General features: G+C 39.5%; 1 protein-coding gene across 1 annotated transcript in view; it reads right to left on the minus strand.

The window, feature by feature from the left end:
* The window catches only part of MARCHF6 (membrane associated ring-CH-type finger 6), a 74,611-nt gene that overhangs the window by 36,894 nt on the left and 13,203 nt on the right, over nt 1–24,514 (minus strand). Inside the window, exons 2-9 of the mRNA XM_068990418.1 lie at nt 16,090–16,186; nt 15,226–15,299; nt 13,326–13,469; nt 8,966–9,038; nt 4,886–5,054; nt 3,192–3,381; nt 1,682–1,743; nt 1,014–1,046 (exon numbers count right to left, since the gene is read on the minus strand). Coding sequence (XP_068846519.1) covers nt 1,014–1,046; nt 1,682–1,743; nt 3,192–3,381; nt 4,886–5,054; nt 8,966–9,038; nt 13,326–13,469; nt 15,226–15,299; nt 16,090–16,186 — 842 coding nt within the window. The remainder of the gene's footprint in view (nt 1–1,013; nt 1,047–1,681; nt 1,744–3,191; nt 3,382–4,885; nt 5,055–8,965; nt 9,039–13,325; nt 13,470–15,225; nt 15,300–16,089; nt 16,187–24,514) is intronic.

Below are 24,514 nucleotides of genomic sequence, written 5' to 3' on the forward strand. Positions count from 1 at the left end.
GCCGTCCCTGGGATTCTCCAGGCAAGAACACTGGAGTGGGTTGCCATTTCCTTCTCCAATGCATGGAAGTGAAAAGTGAAAGTGAATTAGCTCAGTCATTTCGAGACCCCATGGACTGCAGCCTACCAGGCTCCTCCGTCCATGGGATTTTCCAGGCGAGAGTACTGGAGTGGGGTGCCACTGCCTTCTCCAGATCTAACCCTGAATAGGAGCTCACTAATATCACTTTTTACTAATCTGAGAATTATCATCAGATATATTCCTCAAATCCTCAAGCTATGAGCCTCAATTCCTATTCTAGCTCCATCCAGAGGCAGTTTTAGGAGGGCCTCTGTGAACAGCAGAGGGAAATTATGTGGGTCCGTGACATCGCTGGGCCCCTGGATCAAGCACACCTGAAGCCCATCCTTCCTCTGGACTTGCTCTTATGTTAGCAGTTTTAGTCAGTTAGAGTTTGGCTACCTGCAGCCAAAATCATCTTGATGACCAAAGCTATTTAAAAATCCCAAAGGGCAAGTTCTGTGACTTTATATCACAGAACCTGGAAAAAGCATCATTTCACCTTAAAGAACAAGTTCTTCGAAGAACTGCTCTTTACATTAGAGTGGTACTCTTTATTGTTAAGGTAAACATAGGTGAGGCTCAGCAAACAGGGCTCTCTCTGTGAACATCTCAAAGCCGCTGTTTTCACCAGTTCAGGCATTAAAACACAGCAAGCTGAGACTTTAAAAGAACACCAAGTTTTCTGAATTACCATCAACTTCGTATTTCATTTTCTTTTCTAAAATTCAAATATTTTTAATAATTTCATTTTTAGATAGCATTATGTTTATGCTTTGCCAATATTTTCAATACACAAAAAAGACTTTCTTCAATACACCAAGTAATCAAAAATCAAAGGGCATTTTGACCTTAGCATAAAAAGCAACCATATATTATATATTTGAGATCACTGAATCACTAAGACAAACAAAGTTACAATTCTATTATTAAAAAAGATTAGCTTTACTTACTAGAAAAACTAGTGATCCATCAAGTCCTAGCATCTAAAATAAATAATAAGCATTAAAGCAAGATTCAAAAGGATTTTAATCTATTTATGAAAATAAACTTTATTAAAAATAAATTTTATTTATGAAAAAAGCTTATTTTCCTTTCAATATCTTTAAACATAATATTTACCCACTACTTTCCAAAAGAGCCTATCATTCTCAGAGACTGAAAAACTTATCATAGGAGTTTTATATTTTGGATATCCTTTTAATCCAAATTATATAAAGTTAAAAAAATTCCATCTTGGATTTTTATTCTTACATTAGATATGGAGCCAGTCAAGATTTCATGATACACTGTACTGTTTTGTTAACTGAAATATCAGAGTTAATACTTATATTTAAATTGTTACTTCAGTTTCAAAAGTGCACAATTTCAAGTTACAAATTTCATAAGTGAAACAAGGTTTGTACCAAAACATAGAAAAGGAATTAATGGATCTTTATCACAGTATTTGTAATATTTTCATCACAAACAATGTATCACTTAATTTCCTCTAGAAACTGAAGTTCTGGCAATTATTGTCATCAAATATAACTGCAAAATCAGTGACCCATCTAAATACGGCCAACTTTAAGACATACATTAGAATTAAAACACCAGGACACTTAATAGATAGAAGTCTTACTCGTTCCCACGTAAGCTCTTCTGCAGCTCGGTCCCATTCTAAAGCATTCCAGTTCATGTCATCTGGAAATATAATTTAAACATTACTTCTGGAATGTGAGTTTAATAAATAGTAAGACATTTTAAGTTGTGTTTAACAGTGTTTTATAACTGTTGTTAAACACAACAGTTAAAATAGGCTAAACTAAAATGAAAATTTTTCCACACTGAATATTTGCTAGTTAGGCAATTTTTAAAAAACAAACAAACAGAACATACAAAATAAATTAGATGATTCCAGACTGTGACATAAGTGCTAGAAAGGACATAAATAAGATTATGTGAAATAGAGGAACTCAACAGCTCTGAATCAAGAATGAACCTGGTGGATTTGAGAAAAGTGAAGAACCCAGGCGACTAGAACTCTCTGGGTGAGGAATAAGGTGGTAGAGGATGTTTACGAAAGACAGATGGGGATCAGATCATATTATTACAAAAGGAAAGTGAAGCCTGGATTTTATTTTGTTCTTTAGTGTAATGGGGAAATCACTGACAGATTTTAAGGGCAAGAGATCAGTATAAACACTGTGTGGAACAGGAAGGGAGGAGGGTCCAGGCAGGACCCACTGCATGAGACAACAGACGGAAACCAGGTGTCACTGGGGCACTGCAGCTGCACTCTCAGAGCCTCGGAACACACACCCCCCTCTCCGTTCAAAGGCCCCTGCTCCCGCTATACAACTGGCTTCCTCTCATCCTTCAAGCCACAGCTCAGGGATCACTTACTCTTAGCTACCCAGTGAATTATTTCAAACAGGTCTCTTCTCAGGAGCACCCTCAGAGCAAGCTGCACTCTTATCACACAGTGTAATAACAGACTCGCTCACTTGGATATTTCTACTTCATCACTAGACCAGAAATTCCAGGAAGGCAAGGACCTGGTGTCTGCGTGCCTGGGGCAGAGGGAACACTCAGCAATGATAAGTGGACCCAGAGACAGTGCAGCACTTGACAGGAAACCTCTGGGGCCGGAGAGAGAAAAGAACATGGTGAACTGCTGATAGCTGACTGGTGGGCTGGTCTCAGACATTCTTTTACATTCTAGAGTTTTTACATACTGCCAGAAAATGAGAAATGAGTTTCTCTGGGTGATGTCTGGTCTGCAGAAAACACTTCGGAATTCTTCTTTAGTAATAGAAGTTGTACTGACTCAGTAAAGAAGGCAAAGCGATCAGATAAAATGGTAGTAAATTCCTTTTTAAAAAAATACAGTATCTACTCCAACTTACAAATAACTTCTTCCTATCCATCCTTTAAAAAGTCCTGTGTGAAGAATTTTAAAACACAAAACATGCCCTGCTTCATAGCTAAAAAGAATGTCATGCTTATGAATGCCCATAAATGCAAGTCTGCTAAAATAAAGTAAAATCAGATTACAAACAGAACTTCAAACCCATGAAGTTTTGAAGACTGCGGCCCTCCCCCGGGGAGCTGGGAACGGAGAAAGGGTGGGGACAGGCCACAGCCATTACCCTGCGCCCCGTTGTTGGCGTCGGCTGCATCCTCCCCTCCTGCGTCGTCTTCCTCCTCGTTCTCCTCCTCCTCCTCCTCCGCCTGCTCGTCCTGGGCATCAGGGTTTTCCCCCACCACCGCATTCTCTGCTGGGGGGTTAGCAGGCTGCTCGGGGGCAACATTTTCAGCACCATTTCCTCCAGCTGGAGCCTAAAATGACAGAACAGACCAGAAATTTGGCTAACTTGTTTCCGTTTTGCAGTATTTCCAAATTGTACCTTCCTTTCTAAAAAAAAAAAACTAGCAAACAGACAAACACTCTACAAAAATCCCAAAAAATCAGCTCTCAAGGGCATCTCTTCTAAATGTATCTGAATTTGGACCAACTTGGTAATATAAGAACACAAACTCACTTAACAGTATACACGTTCATTCAGTATAATTTAGAGATTAACATTTCACGAAGCATTACAGAAAATACATGAACAAATCTGGCTATTTTGAATACATCATTTCAGAATCCTTCTTTATAAGGCAATCTCTTGTTTTTACAGATCACTTCAGGGATGAAAATGTATTTATGCTCTCTACTTGCTTGTTTACACACATACTGATATATAACTTTATTCTCAGTCATCAGTTTAACACCTGAGGAAAGATTTCTCAGAACTTCAAGATTTCTCAGAAGTCTGCACTGCAGGTTAAGCCTGTCCACAGGAACGTCATCAGTTCCCACACACTCATTTCTCCGCCTCTTCCTGAATTCTGCAACCCACCAAATGCAAAGACCCAGTTGCAGTTAATTAAAACACTGAACTCCTATAAAGGTAACAAAGACTCTTAAGAGAACTGTGGTCATGCTTCAAATATGAGATACAATGATGAAGTATTAACACTAGGTTAAGAAAAGCATCTTGCTTTATAGTCCCATTTTCTCATATGTGTAGTTTTCAAAGAAGCTGTACCCTTAAATCTGTAGAGAAAAGGGTATGGTGGAATTCGATGAAATCAATCCTAACACTAGAAAAAGCGAAGGTACTTAAATGAAAAACTGTTGTTAACTATTTATAGAGTTAATTTTATAGTCAATTTTTTCATAATAAAAATTTTACAAGGTGCCAACTGTTTTTGTGTCAGTTTTTTTTCTTTGACATCTTTAGCCTTGTAGTTTCTCAGTAAACAAGATACTAAAAATCATTTATCATACTGTCCTCTTCTTAATGCCTCAAGCAAACGCTCTTCATCTTGCATGCCATCTCTCATTAAGAAAAAGTAAAACTGTACAAGACTGTTATCAACAATATTCCTTTTTTTCTACTTTTGGTAATGTTTAAGACAAAGGTGAGTTGTTCTACACATAAAGGAACTAATGAACAACGAGGGCAAGGGGCCTCCTTAATGTTAAGGAACACATCAAAAGGACATGAAGGAGATTTGGATATTAAGTTCCAGGCAGCTGTTAGCCCAGGCGAAGGGAATGAAGGCGCACTCAGTACACAACCTAATACTGCCCCCAGTCTCACTAGGAAACTAACAGGCAAAGTCACAGCCACGTGGTTCTGATTTTTCACCTCTCCCTTAAACTTCTCCCAAACCTTGTCATTGTCCTGCTTCGCAATGAGGGACACAGGAGTAAAGGGTTTGGATCCTGGAGGGGGACAATAATTCTCATGTCCCACCCAGATCAAATGAATTTGGGGACAGAGGGGTTTACCTCATTTTGGTGATGCCCAGCAGCATTGAAGGGCGGAGCGGCATGCTCCAGCCATATTGGGGCTCCCCCGTGCACAATCTGCTCTCGTAGCCACACCAGGCTGATAAACGCGCACAGTGTGCACGTCACCACAAAACAACCCTGCAAACAATCCGCCAACAAGTTGTCCCTGTTTAAAAAAAAGAAAGAGGTATACAGAACTACTCCAAAGAACACTTCAAGTTAAGAAACCAAAGGTAACATTCACTTTATACAAAAATCTAGAAAGAACAACCAGAAAAGTGGTAACTTCTTGGTAAAAGTCAGTCTCTCAAAAAGTTATTTCTGAGGATAGTGGCACTTTACCTGTAAGAGGGTCAAATATATGTATTTATGTATTTGTATTGTATGTGTTTATATTATAGAAGGTAAGGAATAACATCAGAACTACATAAACCAGCTATCCAGCCTCTCTTTGAGGATGACTGAGAAAAAGGAAGGCAGCAAGCAAAAAATAAGAGTAGCCAAATACTTGACAAAGGTCAGGTATTAAATGCATGAATTTACTAAAGATAAGTAACTCTGCCCAACACTTACTAAGAATCTCCTTATCCTTATTTTACACACAAGTTTAACCAACTTGGTTGGCTCATACTTAAACCTATGAAAATGAACAGAATCAGCAAATCAAAAAGAGCTCTAGTAAGGTCCAAAGACACTACAGGAAGGTTGACAGACACACAGCTCACAACGCGCAAGGCAAGAAGCCTGTGGGAAGCGCTACCAAGGCCTCATTCAGAAGGCAGACTGAATTTCAATGCTAACAGCAAATACACTAAAAGTATATTAGCTCCTCAACAAATTCTAACAGGTCATGTACAATCCACATGTCAATACACAGAGTATTACTCTACTGAACACTTCTTTGTTCTTTTCCTTCCTGAAGGAGCATATCCTTCCCTGGTCTATGTCTGATTTTAAAATAATTCAAAGCTAACTCAAGAATTCGGGGAGCCTTTGGAAAATTCACTATCATAATAAAATGACATTTTTCCCTTCATGGAGACTTAAGGAAGGGTCAATTTGGGAGACCTCAGCCTTTAAGCTCCAAACTGAAATAATGTGGTCCTCAGATACTATCTGGAATATATCTTAGTAGAAAGGGGAATGATAATCAACCCCCTGCTAAGGAACCCTCCAGAACATTAAAATTTTGATAGGTGGGAACCCCTCTTGCCTCCTGCCTTGTCACCAGTAGTAAGAACAGCAACCAGTCACCGCAGACTTTAAACAGTGACAAACTCCTGGTAGAATCCTCTGCTTTCCCCTCAAACCTTAACTCTGGGCTAAGAGTTTGGGAACCATCTGCACCATAAGTGAGAATTCCTGAGTTCCAAAGCCTAGAAGAGAGCTTTCAAGCTTCCATCCTCACCCTTTTAGAAGGCTGCCCTGAGACCACCATGTAAAGAAGCCCCACTAGCCTTCTGGAAGAGAGGTCATATGGAAGAACCAAAGTACCTCATCTTAGACCATCCCACCCCAATGACACGCAGGCATAACTGAGGCAAGTCCAACAGGTAAACCTATCCGCTGAGCCCAATCCAAACTGTTAACCCCTGGAATTACGAGTGAATTAAAATGCTCGTTGTTTTAAGTCACTAAGTTTTGGAGACAGCATGTTTTGTAGTAATAGTTAACTGACAGACTGTGCCTTGAGATGTTGAAGACCTGGGCTATGGAATACGTAGCACCTGCTAAGGTACTAAGAAATTTTAAGTAAACTTTCAAAAAATATATTCTATAGAGACAATGAAACATTACTCAGAAAAAATAAGTCATTTAACTATAAGTGCTTTCAGAAAAACTGGTTCAATTCTTCACATTCTAAAAGGCAGCATGAGATTATAAAATCTACCCATGCTTACAATTTCTTTCGACGATCCCCACCGAGCCTCCAGCATTCTTCCAGTATCAGTTGAGGAAGCTCATGAAGGCAATTCAGGCGTGGCCCTAACCCATCAGGCTGGCGTGAAAGGGGGAGCCTGCCAACATAAGGCAAGCAGCAGCTCTGTGTTTCGGTGGTAACTGTGCTACTGAGTAACACAGTGCTCAAAATTCACACATGGTTTTCACATATATTTGTGAATTTAATCTCTGAATGTGCCTCAGGGAGGGGGTTCAGCCCACTTTGAAGAGTGGGCTGTTCAAAGGTTAAATTCACCAATACACGTAAAAACTGAATGTGAATTTTGTCTGATGAGAAGACAAGGGTTTCGAACTGTCCAATGGTTTGCCCAAGGTCACCAAAAAGTTGCAACTTTATTCCAGTGCCAGGGTTCCTTCTGTTATCACCTCAATGCACTACCTAAATGATCACACCAGCCAAACAATGAGATGTTTAGCGGTCCCACCAACAAGCAGTAAAGGCAGTAGGCAAGTAGAACACTGCCCTGAGACCAAAACACGGAAACTTCTCTGGCACGGTGGTTTCCATAAGCACCTGGCTTTCACAAAGTCAAAGCCTCCCAATTTAAGCTTTGGCAAATACTAACATATTTTGCCACTCAAAACAGAAACCATAAAAGAAGGAATACACCCCACTTTACTGAACAGCACACATGGGACCTCAAGTCATCTTTTCTAAACAACTGGGATACTGACTGGCTGCTACACTGTTCTCTCAAAAGTTACAATGATAAATACAACTCAGCCTCAAACTAAATGGAACAACACCACCCTGTTTGAAACAGTTATTTTATTACTTCATAGATGTTAAAATGCAACTTCCATCACTTTTAACTTGTTTCTGACCTCCACCTCCCTTGATACTTCTAACATGAGCTTTTCTCTAGTATACAATTTCTAAAGGAAAGCCAGAGGTGAGTTATGTCATAAACACAGAGACATAATGAATGACACTTCAGCCATTTAAGACTGATTTTCCTTGCCTCCATACTAAAATTGTGTTCTGGATGGCTGAGATAAAAATCTGATGTCCAGATATAGGAATGCTGTCGTATTTATTTCCAGTGGATCACTTCACAGGTTAGCATTTTCATACAAAGGGTAATATTATTACACTATTTCTAAATTGTCAAGTGTGTCAAATCACTGCTTCTCCTTGTTATCATGGCCACAGCCATTAGTGCCCTATTTCCAAGATTCCTATCTACTTATGAACATTACTTCAGAAGCTGTTCTAATGTGAATGAAATTCAAAACCATTTTTCTGCTTCCTATACTGCCGAAGACACAGAAATAAATAGCTTGCCTGTTTTCTCCAAAAGGGTAAAACCAGCAGGTAAAACCACCAGTAGGAAAACCAAGTTGCTTACACATCTCATGTTTCCACGTGTTTTCAACCATAATTCAAAATAACGATGCAGAAACTTGATTTCTTGTTTATCAGAAATGAAACATGCTCTCCTGCACTCTTCTATTGTCACTTGGCTTGTTTTCATAATATAATCTGAATGCCTCTATTCTAAAAAACAGTCCTATATTATCCTTTGCCTTTACTGAATAGGGATCAGAAACCTAAAGTCAGTTGGGTACAAAAGAAGATTTAGCAAACAGAGGTCCAATTTTTTGCAAGCTTAATATTCTAATGATCTTGATACAGTTAATCATTTACAGTATTTCTAACATCAATAATAAAAATATAAGTCACATGTCTTTCCCAAGAAACTGCAATTATAATGCTTCATGTCAAATTAAAATACAATAAAGCTACAGTCAACAAGTTTTTAGAGTCCATAACCTAACAATCAAAAAAAAAATTTAAAAAGGTATCTGGCTTCAAACATCTGTGTTGTTAAAAACATGTTTAAAGGAACTCTCAGCATCTACATGGAACAACACATTTTCTCGCACTATGTGACAGCTTATTTAACTAGCTTTCTGACCATTACCAAATACTCCTTTAAGATGGTATGTTTTAAAACATCATTTACATATATCAGTTGCTTCCCCTGTAGCTGTTAGAATAGGTAAGAGGAATAGAAGGACTTTTCCAATCACAACAAATCCAAGCATGTAGAAGAAAAGATGAGCACCATTCCCACTGCATGGCCTTCCACAGCTATGAGGTTCAATACTCACGTGGACAGCATGTCCAGCGGCAGCGTCAGGAGGGAGCTCACAGAGCCAGTAAACAAGCACTTGTAGATGCGGCCTGCCAAGGAAGGGCACAACAGCACAGTCACAGCTCTCATCATAACTTACACAGTCAATCAGTTAAACAGAGGTAAAGTGTGAATGCCACTGAAATAAATGCTTGGTCTTTGCAAGTTTGAATCACAAAATACTAAACTAAAAAAAAAAGATAAAAAAAAAAAAAGATCAAGCATTAAAGATAGTGATAGTAAAGAGTAAGTGTTACACAATAATGTTTAAAGTTTAGATTCTCTCTAGATTTACTTACTTGTGTTTACTGAATGAGCTTAGATGTTTGAAGAAAAATGGGGGGAGGAATCCAGAAAAGATCTCCAAAATTATAATACAGAGAATTTTTTTTTAACCTAGAATTTCAAAATTCATTGAATCTGTTCATGAAAATGAAGTTTTGGCGGTACATGCTTTTTGAAATTAAAAGGACTTTTCAGTGGAGTACATGCTTCAATGCTATGAATAGCAAACTGACAACCAATTTTTTAAAAACACAAAGTCAAGAATCTTCAAAAGGACAAAATCTTCAATCTGGCCATGAAGGGAAAATATGAAGTAAGGGTCAATATATAGCCATTCCCTATCCTCTTATCAGAACAGGCAGGAATAGATTTGGAAATGGGGCCCAAAAGTTGAGGTTTTCTTTCAAACCAGTACTTGTGTGTTAGTTTAAGTATCCTCTATAGCCTTGTACCAAAAATTTACAGTAACTTCAATGGCTGTTTTCAAATGTCAAGTCAAAATAGAAAGATAGGAACAGATTTTCTGTAATACAAATTGCTCATATCTGTGTATAAAATATTCAAATCAAGTATGTTTATAGCAAAGTAAAACTGACAGAAGGCCAATTGTCTGTTAGATAAGAAAATAGATTCATAAATTAAAGGCCTCCTTACTAGTGTGCTTAAAAACAGGGTAGTTCAACACCTTCCTACATGAAGACAGTCACAGGCACACTGCTAACTTAAAGAAAGAAGTATGATAGATTTTAATTGTGTATGAGTGTATGTGCAAACAAGTCAGAACAGAAATCAAGCTTGTTACCCCTTACTTAAATCCTCAAAGTCCTTACTTAATTTTTTATTATTTGATCTACTGATTTCAGAGAAGTGTGTTAGTTTTCCACTATGGCTGTGAATGTTTTACGTTCTAAGTCCTGTTTGCTGATGCATAAAAATTCTTACATTTTCTTTTATTAATATAAAATAAAATGCTTTTCCTCATTTAAAGTGTTTCATCTTGAAGAATACCTGGCTGGTGAATACTGTTCCTGTGTTTTGTTAGCTAACAAATCTCTCTAACATCAGCCCCGACTGTTTTGTACTTCTTTCTCATAGTGGAACACTTCCACATGTACACAGTGATCAGAGCTACTGTGATCACTTTTACTCCCCTTTCTCTGTCCTCTCTTCTTGTCTTTCCTGTCCTTTGGTGGATTTCAAATTTTATTCACTGTCTCCTATTCCTACTCCCTAGGATAAAAACTCACCATCTTACTTCTACTCTCCACGTAGTTACCTCTAAGTTTTGTTACTTTATAAAGGTAAAATTCACATAAATCTTAAGTGTATCTGCGTGAATTTTTACATCACTATATATCCAAGTAACTGCCACGCAGATAAGATTCTCCACCACTTCTAGCTCTCCAGAAGGCTCCTTCAAGCCACTTCCCAGTCAGTATCTCCAGCACAAGGTAACCACTATTCTGATCTCTATCACTGCAGATCAATTTGGCCTATTTTAAAAAGTCACATAAATGCAATCATACAATTCATACTCTTTGTGCCTGTCTTCTTTTTCTCAAAGAAGTGAAAGTTCATCCATGTTATCCTATGTCATGACAGCCAGCTCTTTTGTCATCACTATGTAGAATTCCATTATAGGGATAAGTGCACAGTATCCATTCTACTGTTACTCGTGTGGTTCCAGTTTTAAACTACTATCTGCAGAGCTGCAGTGATCACATTATTATATACAAGTCTTTCAGTGGACACAAGGCTGTGTCCTGTGAATATTTCTGCAATCAATATTCCCAGAAATAGAACTGCTGGGTCATAATGTATTTAAAATATTGACCACAGACAGATAATGCCAAACAGCTTTCCAAGGTGGTTATACCATATTTATATTCATTACTACTGATGAATACATGTTTCAGATGATCCACATCCTAATAAAAAGCATTTGGCACTGTTTTTTTTTCCTTAACTTCAGCCATTCTGCTGATTCTGTAGAGTACCTTTCTTGTACCTTCTCCTGATGACTAATGATACTAAGCATCTTGTCCTGTGCTTACTGGCTATTTAATCTTCTTTCCAGAAACACCTGTTCACATCTGCTGTCCACGTTTTAATTGGCTTGTCTGCCTTTCTCTCAGATTTAATAGTTCTTTTCTTACATACTCCTCGTGTATATCCTGAATACAAGTCCTTTGTTAGATATGTGAACTGCAGATACCGTCTCTCACTCTGTAGCTTGCCTTTCTCTCTTAAGGTTGTCTAAGCATGAACTAAAATCCTTAACTTTAATTAAGTCAAATTTCTCAATGTTTTCTTCTATGGTTATTCTAGTATATTATCTTTTAGAAATTTTTAAAAATTTAATGTTCACAATCAGACTTATGATCTATCTAAAATTAACCTGGGTCAGGTGGGAGATGATGGTATGGTTCGTTTTTCTCCATATGCCCAACTAGTTGATGCTATACCGTTTACTGAAATGACCATCTTTCCTCCCCTGAACAGTGGTGGCACCTCTGCTCTTAATCACTTTTGCTAGTTCAGGACTCTTACTTGGCTAGGCCTACATTTTCTTGTTTTGTCTAAAGCATCTATAATTTCCCCACAAGTAAGACAAACAATCTAAAAGGCTCTCGTTTCTATCCTCCCCTCACAAGATTCTTTCATGTGAAGATCGCCTAGAATTTTAGTTTCAGACTGACACCTAAAAAACTGTAGCGCATGCATGCTCAGTCGTCTCCAACTCTTGGCAACCCCATGGACTGTAGCCACCAGGCTCCTCTGTCCATGGAATTTTCTAGGCAGGAATACTGGAATGGGCAGCCATTTCCTACTCCAATTATTGTAGATTAATAACAATTATAATTTAGCTATAAGAAGTACTTGTTTTTCTTTGTAAATCATACCTTTCTCTTTGATTCCTTGCTCTCCTTAGTAAAATATGTCTTCAAACACTATTTCATAAATAATTTGAAGTAGTAAACTTTCCAAATCCTTGCCTCTATTGAAATGTCTGTATTTGTCCTTCTATCTGAGAATAATTTTAGAAGATTTTAGGTTCAAAAATTTTGTCAAATTTTGAAGCTTCAGCTGTCTTCTAACATTCAGCCAGCCTGACTGTCATTACTTTGTAGGATAATCTGAAAGCATAATATCTATACACTACCCTATTCAGCACTAGAAAACTTTAGAATGGGCCTAGCTTTGTCTTTTTCCTTTATCAGAGTCAGCTCTCTCTCTTTCACCTTCTGGAACTAGTTACTAGTCAGATACTGAAACAACAGGATGTGGCCTCTATCTCTCAATTTTTTCCCTCATACTTACAACTTCTTGTCTCTGAGTCATATCCTAGAGAACTCTTTGCTCAATCTTCTAGCTCACTAATTCATTCTTCAAGTGAATAGTACCTATTCTGCTATTCTCATAAGATTTTCATAATTCATCAAGCTTATTTATTTTAAGAAGACATGAGGATATTAATCACACTTATGTAAAAATCTTGTTTGCATTTAACTCTAAGGAATGCTATCTACATACTCTGGCACATATACTACTGACTCCTCTCCATGTCTTTAAGAACACAAAGAACCTAGAGAGAATCAACTAAGAGTTAGTATACCAATTTCCCAGAAGTACTCCTATATTTGAAAAATACACTTCCCAACTCTTCAGGACCATTGAGGATGTGTTTTTTAAAAGGAATTACAAAAAAAATTTCAAAAAAAATACATCTTTTGCCATTTTTGAAAGCTCTGATAAACTTCAAAGAGTAAAAGTCAATTTCCTTTCAATTATGCTTTGATTTTCGTTTTTCAATTCTCTCATGAACTTTCATTATTAGCCTCTGTATGCTGTGTTTCTTTCCCACGTTCATTTAAGAAGCTCACCTGTTAAAAAATGGTTTTTCATTCAGGTAAATAACATGTTCTAAATGAGGCTTTCCTAATATACAACATTATAATATCTTATAAACATCACTAAACAAAAATACTTTATAATATTAAACAGTTGTGTAATACTTAAACAACTCCAGCAACAGGGAAATGAATACTCACATGCTGTAAGAGGAACAACTCCCAACCATGCAAAGGCCACAAGTGTATAATGAAACCAATATCGTATTGCAGTGCCAATACTTGTAACCAGTCCAGCAAATATGTCCTGGATTGGAAGCCGTGAAGGCATATCTGGGGAATAAACTGTAAGGGGGGGGAAGGAAAAAGTTCACACAACTTCATGAAGATTCAAAAACAGGTTACTTGTAGGTATACAGAACTACCTAACTTTTGACCTTTGCATTGCACTTTAGTATTTTGTCCCATATGAAAAATAATTCAAATAGTTACAACATAATACTACATTTACCCAGAAGTCATTTATGAGAGCAGATTACATAAATACAAAAGCCAATAAAACAGGCCTCTGAGCAGGAAAAAAGATTCAAGAGTTGTACACACCCCCTCACTCAAGAGCCAGGAACTTTATGTAAGGCTAACTCATACACATTTCAGCATTCAAACAATATAACCAACTAGTTTCCAGAGTTATCACAGATCACATAAAGCGTACAGATGCAAACGATGGAGCTGACAGAGGTCCTCAAGAAAGAACCCTCCCCCAGTACTAGCCTCAGCAGCAGCGCTCACAGTGCACAGAATCTGCAGCAGAGCCACTTCCTACAGGAGCAGCAGCCCACTGAGGTACTTAGCCACTCCCCGCTCCCATTCTAGCACAGCCAACATTCAAATAGTAAACTGTTATGATTTTAATCATATATACTCATTGCATAAAAACAAGGTAAAATTAACACTAGTTCACAGAATTTATACTCAGCACTTCAAGATGCTTAAAACAAACACACACCAAAGCAGAAAAAGCTTTGGGGGAGGGGGCAGAAGAGGAAGAAGAGCAATGTACTAGGATCCCAGAATGAAAATATGCTTCAAATTCTTGATACCTTGCCAGTATGAACATCTACTTATTTATAAGGTGCATAATATTAATATAAATCAATAGGCAAAAGACTTATAAAATATAATTGGAATTCTAAAGATCTGCAAAATATTTACCAAAGGTTTACAAAATACTGAGCTTAAAAAGTCTTGTTTTTAAAAAGTGAATTAAATATTTGTCATTGTTAGTGTTATTATTACCACCAACACAATTTTAACTCTAGCGATGAGATATTTCACAAATCTAAGGCATCATTAATTACTCACTTTTCTGGGTAAATAATGGTATTAGAGCTTTTTTTTTTTTTTTTTTTTTAAGAACCCTTGTCTTGGAGGTACATGCTAAAATATGTACAGATGAAATCATAAATGGGATTTTCTGTAATAAGGATGGAGATGTGGGAACAAGAGCACAGAGAACCCCCAGAGAAGCCCACATGCAGTTGAGAGAGGCCCCCAGTCAATGGCCTGCGGGGGCCTGAACCCTCACACACACCTGAGCGAGCTCAGAGAAAGACCTCACCCCACAGCTTCCCCAGCCAAGCCTTCGAATGACACTGGGGCTCTAGCTGACAACACTGACTACAAGCGTATGAGAGATGCTGAGCCAGAGACATCCAACAAAGGTCGGTCCAGATTCTGGACCCACAGAATCTATGAGATAATAAATGCTTGCTGTTAAAGAGCACAGGGGACTACATGTAAAGGCTATGGGTTGAAAATGGATGCAACTGAGTGATGGATACACATAGGTTCATTATACCTTTGTATATATTTGAACTCATCTAAAATATAAAAAAGAAAGAAAAAAGTATCTTGCAAATTAAATCACACATGCATGTGTTAAAAGCTAACATGTAGTTTTAAAAAATGCTTTCCAAAATGCTATAGCAATACCTTCTATTACTATCAAAAACAAATTAAATCAAAAATAGTTGCTTTAAAACTGTTTAGGTAGCCAGTTATAATCTAGAAATGCAGTGTAAACTTCTGAAGAACTTACTTGGTGTGAAAGCAAATCTGTGCTTGCATAATTCACAGTATTCTTTTCGACTGTGTTTCAGCCACTGAACTAAGCTGAAATTACAAACATATTCATAAGTATAGTATTTATGACAAGGAAATTTTGAGGTTTCACTGAAAACTAATATTGCTGTACTAAAGTTTTACATATCATAGAACTTTTACAATTTTGAATTAAGAGTATCTTTAACTTTTTTTTTATCACTGATGCCCTAGAAGAGTACAGAATTATAACAAATAAAGATAAAAGACACATGTTTCTACTACTAAAAAGCAACTGAGATTAAATTGAACTTTTAATTACTGTAAACTGTAATCTCCTCAAAGATAACTGAATATAAAAAGAATCTCCAAGCATCAGCATCAGTTCTAACACTGGTTTAATCACACTGCTGCCTGGTGGCCAGGCCTATCACTAATTGGCTAGCTGTGCCACCGAGAAGTTAACCTTTCTATGCTTCAGTTTCCTCATGTGAATGACAGTAATACGCCACCTCACAGTTCTGCTGTAAGGATTAAATGAGCTAAAATGTACAGAAGTACTGAGTATTCCCTTACACAAAGCATTTCCTCAATGTAAGCTATAACCATCCTAAGCAAAACCAGAAAACCGTAATACTCCCCATGAACATATAAGCTCCCCACAGTAGAAACAAACAAACGGGCAAAAGACAATATACCAAAATGACATGGCTTGGTAATAAGGAATAGGGATAATCTCCAAACACAGTAAAAAAATTTTTTAAAATATCTAGTTATAGAAAAAGTCATTGAAACAATTCCCTTTATTATACAGATGACAAAAGTGAAGCTCAGGCAAAAATTTTCCGAAAGGATGACTCACCATTCTTGATGGATAAACTTAATACTGCCAGTACACACACAAGGATGATAAAGAGGTTTCTCAGGTGTTCCTTCTGACCGACACACTCTACATATGTCTATTAATGAAAAAAGAAAAATTGAATTATTTTGGTTGTAACTTATAAAAAATTAATAGACCACCAAAAACTAAAATATTGAAAAAGTTTTTATTTGTCAAAGTAAGACTCTGTCACTGCATAAAACATCATCAACATTATGGGGAACTGAAAAGGGTGATCAAGATGATAATCAAATATACCTGAAACTTAAAAATCCCTATTATATAAAAAGGTCAATTGTTCTTTGTATTAGAGTTCTGTAAATAAATAAAAATTGAAAATGACAGAAACAGTGGTTTTCTTTAAAACTGCATGGTGCTTAGTCGTTCAGTCGTGACACCTCTTTGCGACCCAACAGACTATAACTATCCAGGCTCCTCTGTCCAACGAATTCTCCAAGCAAGAATACTGGAGTGTGTTGCCACGCCCATCTCCAGGGGATCTTACTGACTCCAGGATCTAACCCAGGTCTCCTGCATTGCAGGCGAATACTTTACCGTCTGAGCCACCAGGGAAACTGCAAAAATCAATCACCATTCTTCTCCTAACATTTTAAAGTCCTAAGTCCAGTCCTAACTTTAATCTTCACAAAAACGTTATCTCAGGACTTATAGAAACAGCAGTGAGCGGCTCTGGGGACAACCTTCCACTAGAGGGAGACACTGTAACAGACACACACACACAATCAGGGTGTGGAGGGCGCATCCCAAGACCACGAAGGCCAGAGAGAACAGCCAGAGGCCGCCTTAAGCAGAAACTACGGGAGCGCAGGGATACGGGTCTGCCGCCAGAGGGCAGCAGGTCCTCCTCATGCTCCTGCCCCAAGTGGTTCTAACTGCACCGCCATCAGTCGGCCTGGAGTGGTGGGTGACATGCAGAGGACGGAAAGCGTGCCATCAAGCTCTCGTTCATCAATGTGGTCCTTCCGCAGGGCCACCTACCAAAACCTGGTAGTGACTTTCATTTAGAACGGCTTCTCAGCTAACCACCAAGGCCAAATACCAACCCCAAGGAGGGAATGTTGAGGGGCAATGGGCAGTGTGAACCAGGGGCAGGGACTTGATGCAAACTTCTGATCTACTCTCTTACAGGGAATTCCTCATTAATGAGTAACAACTGCAACCCAGAGCCTATCTCTAACGGATTTAATAATGAAATCTCCAGCACCCGTCTGACTGGAAGCAAACATGCTGAGCAGTGTGGTGCGGTTCTGGCCACTTGAGAGCATCACAGACTTGTGACTGCTCAATCTTGGGCGGCTAAACAATATTTGTCGAAGTTAAGGCTATCACGCCCTCAGGGTAACCTATGGTTAGCACACTAGTCTCCCTGTTATCTATAAACCAGACAAATCGCTCCAGCAAGACAGAAAAGCAACTCACCACCACCCAGGAAAAAGCTATCAAAAGTGTCAATCCTGGTTCCCATGGAGTCGAGTTATCTGAATTGTATCAGATAAAGCACAGATTGCACCACTGTGCCTTTAAATTTCAGTTCTAGAACCAGACACTGCCGCTACCATCATCGGAAGGACTTTGCTTTCCGGTAAGCTACCCGCACATTACCGGAAATAACACTGGCAGTCGGCATCGTTTATGGAGAGACAATATGGGATCAGAATCTCTTTAAACCTCCCTTTTACACCTTCATCCTTAATAAAAAACATCCATGGCAACAGCTTTCACTCTGGTCCGTTTTGCATCAATCTAAGACTTTGAGCTCTAGCGGTGCAGTAGGAACTTCCCAGCCATCGCATCTAATCGGCCTCCGCAAAGTTCCAACACGAAACAGAATCACGGTCCCATGCCATGATTTCCAGCGGCAGTGTGCAGGCAGCTCCCGCACTTCAACCCAGGGAAACCAGGCTAGGAGCCAGGAGGGCGAGGAGAAGCAGGGTGTGGGGATAGGGGCGGAGGATCCCCATCCATAAACCTGCGCAGCAGATCACGTGGTATTTTAACTGCACTGAACTCAACACCCTGCCATTGAAGCTGGAGACTACCTCCGCTGCTTCCCTCATAGCTCAGTCAGTAAACAATCTGCCTGCAATGGAAAAGACCCAGGGTCAATCCCTGGGTCAGGAAGATGCCCTAGAGAAGGAAATGGCAATCCACTCCAGTATTCTTGCCTGGAGAATTCCAGAGACAGAGGAGGCTGGTACAGTCCATGGGGTCACAAGAGTTGGACACAACTTAGCAACTAAACCACCACCACCTCGGCTGCAGGTACTAGATATGCCATATAGTGGATCCACCTTAAAGAATTTTAAGTGGACTCATTCCAATCACCAGACCTCCAGAGACCAGTTCTGTTTTTCATCACTGCCTCCCCACCCTTGGGTTGAGAGTAACAAGTCCGCTACCCCTTGGTTGGGGTAGTCCATTACCAGGCTTCCTCTACGGAACCAAATCTGGGTTCCCCATCACCCAATTCCCAGTTGCCCTGGTCGGCACAACAACTTAACGGGGCCTCAGGACATGCACTCCTGGTGACCTAGAATCATCAGAGCTGAGCTGCAGATGCCCAGGGGCATGGATGAGTTCTAGAATGACCATGGTTCTGCAGGTAGCACCCAAACCTGCACTCAAAGTCATTCGCTATGTCGGGGTACCAGCGGAAACGCCTAGACCTCTGTGGATTAACTTTAGAGACAGGCATATGCAAGATGCCCCACTTACGGGGCGTTTGAGTCTAAGTGTGGGCGGGCAGGTGCAATCACAGTGCAAGTGGTTCCACCTCTTCCTGTCTCCTCCACCAGCTCTCAAGCAGCCGCGGGGGCTGAAGTAGGGGGCAGCAGAGACAGCGTGGCAGGCAGGACACAGGACAGAGGGAAGCGGTGGCAACACCGCTGGCTTCCCATCACCCTGCAGAAACATGGTGACTGGCAGCCAGCAGTTATGCGGCGAGGGACCGGGGTTGGGCCAGGGAGAGCTTTGTTGGCACGCTCGGCCAGCGGAACACAGGGAGGTAATGCATGGACCACCACCAAGGAGCGGGCAAATGGCTGACGGTCAGCCTGACTCCTCCTAGATACCCATGCCGCCGAGGCCCCTAGGGCTCGCGGGCGCTGCAGGCGGGAATACCATGGTGACTGCGGGGTGCGCCCCCATCCCGGGGCACCACAGTTCCCCACACTCCACAGGACAGCCGCAAGGGGCAGGCTGGGCTGGAGTTGAGCGCGACTGCGAAGACCAGATCTCCATTAGATCCAGACAGATTTTCAGAAGATTCCATCCTTCTAAAGGACAAACCAAGGAACACAAAACTAAGCAAACACAACAAATCTAAATCAAGCCCCAGAGCTCTGCTCAACAGAGTCTACAGTACAGAACTGGGACTCACCGGGGCCCTGCAAGGTCAAAACTCTCTCCGCTCTAACACTAGGAGTCTCCTCTCACTGTCTTGCCAGTGTACAGTGGCGGTTTCCAGAGGCTACAGAACACAACTGTTTGAATGTAGCTGCTTCCCACTAAACCAAACATTTAAAAGACATGCAAATAGAAAACAAATCTATTCTTCTCACCAATGTTTAGAATATATGGTTATTTTCATGAAGAAAAATGTATATTAACACATAAGTGTGTTAAGTGAATAAAAATTTCTAAATGTTTTTATTCTCTTATACAGCAAATAAAAAGTTCTTCTGAGTCTTTCAGAAGTTTACAGGGATCCTGAGACCAAAAAAGTTTGAGAACCACTGCCCTATATAATTTTTTTCCCCACAGTAAAATTGACAGTAAGTATGACTCTCTCAAAATACACACATATACAATATTATTATTTTATCAGGGACTTCACAAGCTCCATTGATTATATAAAAGGAAAGAGAAGGGAACATTTAGGCTTCTAAATCATCTTTAGAATCATGGAACTCTTTTACATAATAAAAGTGGGAACCAAACTGTCAAAGTAGAAAATAAGCCAAAAACAAATGAACCTGTGTATACCAAGCTTAATCACAGAAAATAATTATTTTAGAGACTTCATAACATGATCATACATCCCTAGTAGGCTATATCCAAAGACAAAAGGGACTATAGAGATAACCTAAAGAGAATTCAGTAATCATCATGCTAATAGCAATAATACTGACAGGCATTTTTATTTTTTTAATTATTTTTTTGGCTGCACCAAACAGCATGTGGGGTCTTATTCCCCCAACCAGGCATAGAACCTGTGTCCCCTGCAGAGGAAGTGTGGAGTCTTAACCACTGGGCTGCCAGGGAAGCCCCTTGACAGGCCTTTTAAAACTTGGGAGGATAAAGACAGTAACCAGTATGATAGTGGTATTATGGTTAGTTTTTTAAATGTTATTATCTCTTAGAATACATAAGCATTAAAAAAAAAAAGAATACGTAAGCCTTTACTGATGAAAAGATACCATATTTGGGATTTCCTTTAAAACAATCCAGTAGAAGTGTGGGGAAGCAAGAGGGAAAGAGTTGAGATAAAAGAACTGTCAGCCCTGCTTGTATCTGTTGAATCTAGATGCTGGCAATATGATGGCTTACTACATTGATTACTTGTGACAGTTTGAAATTTATATAATTAAACTTTTAAACTATATAAATCAAAGATTAAACATGCAATTTGGAAATATCATAGCTGAACTTTTATTTTACTAAACACTACCAAATCCAATTTTATCATGAAGTTCTTTAGTAGGGGGACTTAGCATGTGGTTTATTTAATACACACACACAAACGTGAAAACTTTTGTTAGCAATTTTCCAATTTTAGTGATCATGTTTTAAAAAATGTGCTAAGGGATTTCCCTGGTAGTCCAGTGGTTATGATTTGGAGTTCCTAATACATGAGACATGGATTCAATCCCTGGTCAGGAAACTAGAATTTCACATGCCACACATCAAGGCCAAAAAAAAAAATGTGTTCAAACTTCACTGTCTATATCCTCATCAGGGAAAGAAAGCAGAGTAAGATCTAAGTAATCCGTCTCAACATTTCTAAAGGTCTATTTCTATGAAACCAACAATCCAATTCTAATTTAAAACCATTTAATCTAAATGACTCTAAAAAGAATTTGATCCAAGAAACAATATTACACATCTCTTCTGCAGTACTCACTCTCTGTCCTTTCCCACATGATAAAGTTGTGACTACATGAGTTTTGTTCAAGTGTACTTTCTGTATGAATATTTCCCTAAATGGAAAGGCAAAGATTGTTTCTCTAAATCAACCAGAATGGTGATAAGCCTCAGCTATATAACACTTTAAGGCAAACACTGACCGTTTAGTAGGCCCCGAGCCACACACCTGATTAGGTGTGGCTCATCACCTTTATCAAGGAACTGGAGGCCAAGAAAAGCTGCCTAAGAGCTAGGCTGCACCTGGTCTATATCCTCAACTAAGTTTCCTTTGCTAGTCTGTGCGCATGGAGTAGAAGGCATGGAAGCTTCTTCCCTGCCAATCCACATTTCAGCAGAAAAACCTGAAACAAAACATAGGTCATGGCTGAACATTTATTCTGGAAGAATAAGCTAAGCTAAGTCACTTCAGTCACGTCCAACTCTGTGCAACCCCACAGACGGCAGCCCACCAGGCTCCCTCGTCCCTGGGATTCTCCAGGCAAAAACACTAGAGTGGGTTGCCATTGCCCTCCCCAATGCATGGAAGTGAAAAGTGAAAGTGAATTCACTCAGTTGTGTCCGACCCTCATTGACCCATGGACTGCAGCCCACCAGGTTCCTCTGTCCATGGGATTTTCCAGGCAAGAGTAGGGTAAGAGCTATTAACAGTTGCTACTTTGCAGGGATCACAGCTGGGGAAGTTCTTTCCTTAATTTACATGGGTATGCTGCCTATAGTACAGCTGTACCTCAGTATCCCTGGATAGATTGCTTCCAGGAGGCCCCAAGTACAACAAAACTCCAGGGCACTCAAGTCCCAAAGTCGGCCCTCGACATCTGCAGGTTCTGTCTGCATCCACGGATTGAAGCAAAGGCACGTGAAAATTTTGATCTGCAGTTGGTTGAGCTTACAGACATGAAACCCATGAATGGGGATGACAGGCAACACCATATAATTACTGGAAGAAATCTGCATAAAAGTGGACCCAAGTAATTCAAACCAGTGTTGTTCCAGGATCAACTGCATATATTCGTGTATGTGTCCATATATAATGGACATGAATTCGGGCAAACTCCAGAAGACACGGAAAGACAGGGAAGCCTGGCGTGCTGGAGTCCATAGGGTCGCAAAGAGTTGGACATAACTTAGCAAATGAACAGCAACACAAAATGATGTTGAGTGATAAAGAACCCCAGACACAAAAAGTTACTTACTCTTTGTAATTCCAAATGTAAAAAAATACAAAAATGTGAAAAACACGTATCACTAGAAAATCAGGATAAAGTTTCCTCCTGGAGAAAGACAGCAGTAAAGACTAGAAAAGAATGAAAAGTTCTAGATCAAGATAAAATATTCTCTCTACTCCTCCTGCCAAGGACAGCTAAAAACACAGGATATTATACACGAAAAACACACATAAGAAGACTAAAGACTGAAGGAAAGGCAGACCAGCAAAAGGAGCTGGGGCCACAAAGAACTACACACACAGCAGTGAGTAGTGAGTTCTCTGCGTTTTGCCTTAAGTAGCCTGGACGAGTCAGTTTTCACATCAGGTGGCCAAAGTATTGGAGTTTCAGCTTCAGCATCAGTCCTTCCAATGAATATTCAGGACTGGTTTCCTTTAGGATGGACTGGTTGGATCTCATTAGAAAAGACCCTGATGCTGAGAAAGATTGAGGGCGGGAAGAGAAGGGGACCACAGAGGATGAGATGGGTGAATGGCATCACCGACTTGATGGACATGAGCTTGAATAAGTTCTGAGAGTTGGTGATGGACAGGGAGGCCTGGCGTCCTGCAGTCCATGGGGTCGCAAAGAGTCAGACACGACTGAGTGACTGAACTGAACTGAGCCTGAACTAGAGACTAATGGGGAGAAGCTGGCAACCTAGAAACAATAATGAGAGCAAACCAAAAAAAGTCCCCATGAAAACCTGCTCCCTCTAGCCAAAGGACCAGAAAAGGGGCAACTCAGTAAACCAGTAAACTTTATAGACAATAACTGCTGCTGTAATCCAGCCAAACAGTACAAGAAAAACTTCAACCCTACCACTACCTCTGACACCAAGGACAAGTGGGGAGCAGACGGAGATCAGCTAACTCCAGTTCTAACCTAACCCAACGATGTTATCAACCAAGTTTATGAAGAAATGAGGATTAAAACAGAGCCCCAAATTCCAAAAAAGAACTTTTCAACTTTATCATGCACACCTCGGTTATATGATCAAGTTTTCTAGAATGTTTTATTTTTTCATAATTTAATGTCAATATCCTATATATCTCTATCTACCCCTCCAACATTATTTTCTTGCATTTGAATGGTAGATTGCTCCGTCTAATAAAAACACACTGCATTACTGAATAGAAGGACAAAAATAACTTGTATAATAGCTAATTAAGTACTTTTATTACTAGTGAAGCTAGATTATTTCCACATTCTGCCATGTTCTTTTTCTCTGTGAACTATTCAAGTCCTTCATCCAGCTTACTAACTGCTGTCTTAACAATAGAAAATAATCCAAAAAGTTTCAGCAAAAGATATGAACAGATACTTCACCAAAGAAGCTTCCTGATGCTAACCTAGAGAAGTTAGCATCAAGAAAGCAATGCAAACATCATTAAGGAAATGCAAATTAAAATCACAGTAAGTTGTTGGTAACTGCACAACAATGTGCCTGTATTTAATGCCACTGAATTACACACTTAAAAATGGTTAGGATGATAACTCTTGTTATGTATGTTTTTCCACATTTAAAAAATGTTTAAACCACAGTAAAGTACCACCAGACTTCCCTGGTGGTTCAGCAGTAAACAACCTGTCTGCCAATGCAGGAGACACAGGTTTGATCCCTGTCTGGAAGATCCCCTGGAGAAAGAAATGGCAACCGACTCCAGTATTCTTGCTTAGGAAATCCCATGGACAGATGAGCCTGGCGGGGGCTACAGTCCATAGGACTGCAAAAGAGTCAGACATGACTAAGTGACTAAACAACAAGATACCACTACATACCTGTTAAATGACAAAAACAAAAACATATATACTCTTATCATACACTCAGGAATCCTACTCCTAGGTATTTGACCTAGTAAAGTGAGAACTTACTTTCACACAGAAATCTATGTAAATTTCATGTGTAATTCTGCCAAACTTGAAACAAGCAACCCCAAAATGGGGAATGGATAAACTGTGGCACATTCCTACAATAGAGTAACACTCAGCAATTTAAAAAAAAGATAAGACTACTGATATATGCAACAATG

The sequence above is a fragment of the Capricornis sumatraensis genome, chromosome 18 (assembly GCF_032405125.1).
Source record: "Capricornis sumatraensis isolate serow.1 chromosome 18, serow.2, whole genome shotgun sequence".
Lineage (NCBI taxonomy): Eukaryota > Metazoa > Chordata > Mammalia > Artiodactyla > Bovidae > Capricornis > Capricornis sumatraensis.